Source organism: Chamaea fasciata, unplaced genomic scaffold (genome assembly GCF_029207755.1).
Source record: "Chamaea fasciata isolate MVZ Bird 193981 ecotype frontalis unplaced genomic scaffold, bChaFas1.0.hap1 SCAF_7, whole genome shotgun sequence".
In the NCBI taxonomy this organism is placed as follows: domain Eukaryota; kingdom Metazoa; phylum Chordata; class Aves; order Passeriformes; family Sylviidae; genus Chamaea; species Chamaea fasciata.
Window position 1 is genome coordinate 38,984,609 of NW_027094092.1, and position 4,348 is coordinate 38,988,956.

The following is a 4,348-nucleotide window of genomic DNA, read 5'->3' on the forward strand; positions in this document are numbered from 1 at the left end:
GCGTGAGATGGTCTTGGCACCACTGTGGTGTAAATAGTCGTGTCAAGCTGCAGTGTGCAAACTGGTCACTCACTCTTGGATGGGACCGACAGAGGCAAAACGTGCCACGGTGTTAGAATATGATGGGGAGGGGCATCTTACAGGACAGAGTGTATGGAGAGGGGCAGGGCTGCTCATGCGTAATATTTAGTGGTGGTGCTGGTGGGACAGGACAAGGTAGGGGGCATGGAGCTGCGTGGTGGTAGGAGGCATGGGCAGTGCTGTATGCATAGGGTTGCATGTTTTGTGCTTTGTCGGTCGGTGCCATGTCTGGTGCCAGCGCTGTGAAGTGGGCAATGCACATGGTGCAGTGACAGGAGAGGGTTACAGCAGCTGCGTAGACATGAGGCGTGCTTGCCTAGGTAACACTGCCCACTCACGAAAGACCCGGGGCTTTTTCCCAGGGCAGTGGGAACAGGGAACAAGCTGCCCTGGAGCTGCCGGATTTGCGAACAGCCGAGGGGCGGGATGGGAGGCGGGCAAGGGGAGTGGGGGGTGGGAAGGGACACCCACTTACGTCTCCTCCTGCTTTTTTTTTTCTTTCCCTCCTTCTTTCCTTAGCTGGTGACGCGCCGCTGCTATTAATCATTCACCAGCCGGGGAGCAGCAATTGCCGCCGCTCGGAGCGAGAGGCGCTGGCAGCCGCTTCTCCCTCTCTCCCGATGCCCGCGTCCCGCAGCCGCCGCGCCGGGATCCCTGACGGGATGATGCCCAGCGCAGCCGGCGGCGGACGCCTGCTGCTCTGAGCCGGGGCGGGGGATCCGGGCAGAGGATGCTCCCCCATGGCACCTGCCCCAGGCTTTCGGGCGGTGCAGGCAGCGACAGCGGCGACAGAGACAGCGGCGGCAGCGACAGTGGTGGCGGCAGAGCCGGTGGCGCCTCGGAGGAGGCGACGGAGGGCATGGACTCGGGCGGCAGGAATTCCTCTGGCGCTCCGAACAGCACCCTGAGTGAGTCTCAGGGCAGCGCCATCCTCATCTCATTCATCTACTCCGTGGTGTGCCTGGTGGGGCTGTGCGGCAACTCCATGGTCATCTACGTGATCCTACGTTATGCCAAGATGAAGACAGCCACCAACATCTACATCCTCAACTTGGCCATCGCGGATGAGCTGCTGATGCTTAGCGTCCCCTTTCTGGTTACCTCCACCCTGCTGCACCACTGGCCCTTTGGCTCCCTGCTCTGCCGCCTGGTGCTCAGTGTGGATGCCATCAACATGTTCACCAGCATCTACTGCCTGACCGTGCTCAGTGTGGACCGTTACATCGCTGTGGTGCACCCCATCAAGGCGGCCAGGTACCGCCGGCCCACTGTGGCCAAGATGGTCAATCTGGGTGTCTGGGTGCTTTCCATCCTCATCATCCTGCCCATCATCATCTTCTCCAACACAGCAGCCAACAGTGATGGAACAGTAGCTTGCAACATGCTCATGCCAGAGCCCACCCAGAGATGGCTGGTGGTCTTTGTGGTCTACACCTTTCTAATGGGCTTCTTGCTGCCTGTGGTGGCCATCTGCCTCTGCTACATCCTCATCATTGCTAAGATGCGCATGGTGGCCCTGAAGGCTGGCTGGCAGCAACGCAAACGCTCAGAACGCAAGATCACCCTCATGGTCATGATGGTGGTGATGGTCTTTGTCATCTGCTGGATGCCCTTCTACATTGTGCAGCTGGTCAATGTCTTTGTAGAGCAGGATGATGCCACCATCAGCCAGCTCTCTGTCATCTTGGGCTATGCCAACAGCTGTGCCAACCCTATCCTCTATGGTTTTCTCTCAGACAATTTCAAGCGGTCCTTCCAGCGGCTGCTCTGCCTCAGCTGGATGGACAATGCTGCAGAGGAACCCATCGACTACTATGCCACTGCCCTCAAGAGCAGGGCATACAGCGTGGAGGACTTTCCCCCAGACAACTTGGAGTCAGGGAGCATGTACAGGAATGGCACTTGCACCTCCAGGATTACCACCCTCTGAGGAAGCATTCCTGTCCCCCAGCTCCCTTACTGCCCCCCACCTGGAGGGTGAGCGAAGCCAGGGCTGTGGCATGGGGAGGCTGGGAGGGAGGGATTTTGGTCCTGCCCACCACCAGCAGTGTTTGGCACAAGAAAGAGTGAAGAAAACCCCATATCCTTTATTTGCTGCTCCCCTGCACTCTGGTTGCCCTCCTTGAGAGCGGGTGCATTCTCTGATGCTTTGACATCCACTTAGTGAATTGTGGCTCTCATGGGTTATCTTAGGGTCTGGTAGCCTGGCTCTGCCACTCCTCTCTGTGTCTGACAAGTGACTGTAAAGGTCCTGCAGTGACTCTCACTCTATCTTCTGTACAGTTTGCCCTTCCCCTTGGCTGGTGGGATACCCCAGGCCACTGAGTCGAGCCTGCCTCAGTCAAGCCCCAGCATTCAGGCTCTGACTCCCCCCAGCTGAAAATGACCCTGCCCAACATCTGTCAGTACACACCTCCCCTTCAGAGATTAGAAATGCTGGAAAATTTCCCCCAACACACACCTTGCCCTCCTCCAGGAAGGAGTGAGTAGCCTCTCTCTGCACCTACCCTTCCCTCCCCCTGGAATAAAAAAGAAAGCAGGGAACAAAAAGTCCCCAAGAAGGAAGCAGCATAGTCACGGGAGATATTTTTTTGCCTTGCAGACAGCTTCCAACTCATTGGAGCTTTGGCTCTGTGCTGCTTGGCAGAAGCAGAGAAGAAAAGGTCGTAGGAAAAAATCTGATTATTGCTGTGCTTTGGAGCTGTGCGGCAGGTTGCTGATAATGGGAGATAAGCAGTCCCGTGACACATAAGGAGCAGAGAGCTGGGACTCACTGAGACGGGAGCTGGGGGGACCACTGAGCTGGGAAATATTTGAATCTGTCCACACACACAATCAAGTATGCTGATAATAAAGTTTAAAGGGAGTGCTAGACTGTGACTCTGCTGTCTTGAGCCTGCTCCGTCAGCTGTGAAACAGCGATGAAGGGAGCTGAGACAGTTTTTGAATGATGTGGGTGATGGCAAAGTCACTTCAGCCTATATGGAAAAAGGGGGAGTAATTTAAAAATCTCCACCAGTCTCTGAAATTAATACTTGACAAAAAAAGTAGCTGTTCAGTAATGGCTGTTACCCTAGCTCCAGTTTCTTCTGTTGCACTAAAAAACCCAACAAAATGGGTTTCATATGTTGCCAATGTAATATACTGACCCAAGGCTTCTTAATGTTTCATTTCTGAGAATTCTTGTTTTTAATGTGTGCCAGATGTCTTCTTGTTTGATTTTTTAATTTGATTCTAGTCACTGTGTTGTGAACGTGTTTTTCTGAAGCAATTTATACCGTGTACTTATGTCTGTGGTGGCTACTTGCAAGGTTGCATTTAAAATGGGTGATGCTCAAGAAAGCTCCTTTCCAGATAAAAACATTGCCATTTTTTCTAAGTCTTTCATTTACGTTGTCTCCCCCACAGAAATTCTCTCTTGATTTTTCTCTCTTCTCCTCTTATGATGAAGCAAATTTCATATAGACAGATAAAGCTTTCTTTTATAAATGACAGCTGATGAAATGAAACCTTCTATCCCTACTCCCTCTTATCCCACACAGAAGAGTTGGTACGGACTGTGTTGAAATAAGCAGCTGGTTTTTTTGCTTTCTACCACCTATGCTAACAGTGTCACACAGTGGCAAGTGTCCCAGTAGCTATGACAAATCACAATCCTGTGTTTGTATTAAATATAACTACTGGCAATTTGAAGCAAGAGACTGAAAAAAAAAAATCTCTAGTAGCAGCATACCCATAGCATTGTACTCGTAGCTGCAGTGCTTAAGTACAGTGTTAAGTGTAAGGTTGACAGTTAAGGCATCTAGTATTTGTGGTGGTGGACTTACTACAGGTTTTTGTTAAATTATACCCTTTAACTTTTCTCAGCAGCAAAAAGCAGGATGCTACTTTGTACATTTCTTTCACCAAAACTTAGGTACTGTTAAATGAATGTATAAATTTAGTATTTCAAAGTTGTCTGATTCAAAGTCCATCAAAATGAGAGAAAAATCTTAATTCACTTCAATGGACTGTGAGTCAGCTCCTTTTAGTCTCAAAATTGCTAATGTGGAAACTGTTACATCCGTATTAAAATATTTCATGAAAAGCTTTAACAATTGTACAGTTTCTTTTCTTTTACTTCCTAGTGGACATGTTTTAAAGAAAACTTGAAAATATTAAATTTTGTAATGTTTTACATGTACATATGGGGAAATAAGGATGAAATTGCCTTATAAACTAAATTAACTTTTCACAGAAATCAAACATCTGTCAAAACAGTAAAGTG

The 4,348-nt window shown here is 49.9% G+C and overlaps 1 protein-coding gene across 1 annotated transcript; it reads left to right on the plus strand.

Moving 5' to 3' along the window:
* Nucleotides 1-598: 598 nt before the first annotated feature.
* SSTR1 (somatostatin receptor 1) lies at nt 599-3,762 on the plus strand. The gene has a single exon (XM_066188458.1). The coding sequence runs from the start codon at nt 812-814 to the stop codon at nt 2,009-2,011; it is 1,200 nt and encodes a 399-aa protein (XP_066044555.1). The 5' UTR covers nt 599-811; the 3' UTR covers nt 2,012-3,762.
* The last annotated feature ends 586 nt before the right edge of the window (nt 3,763-4,348 follow it).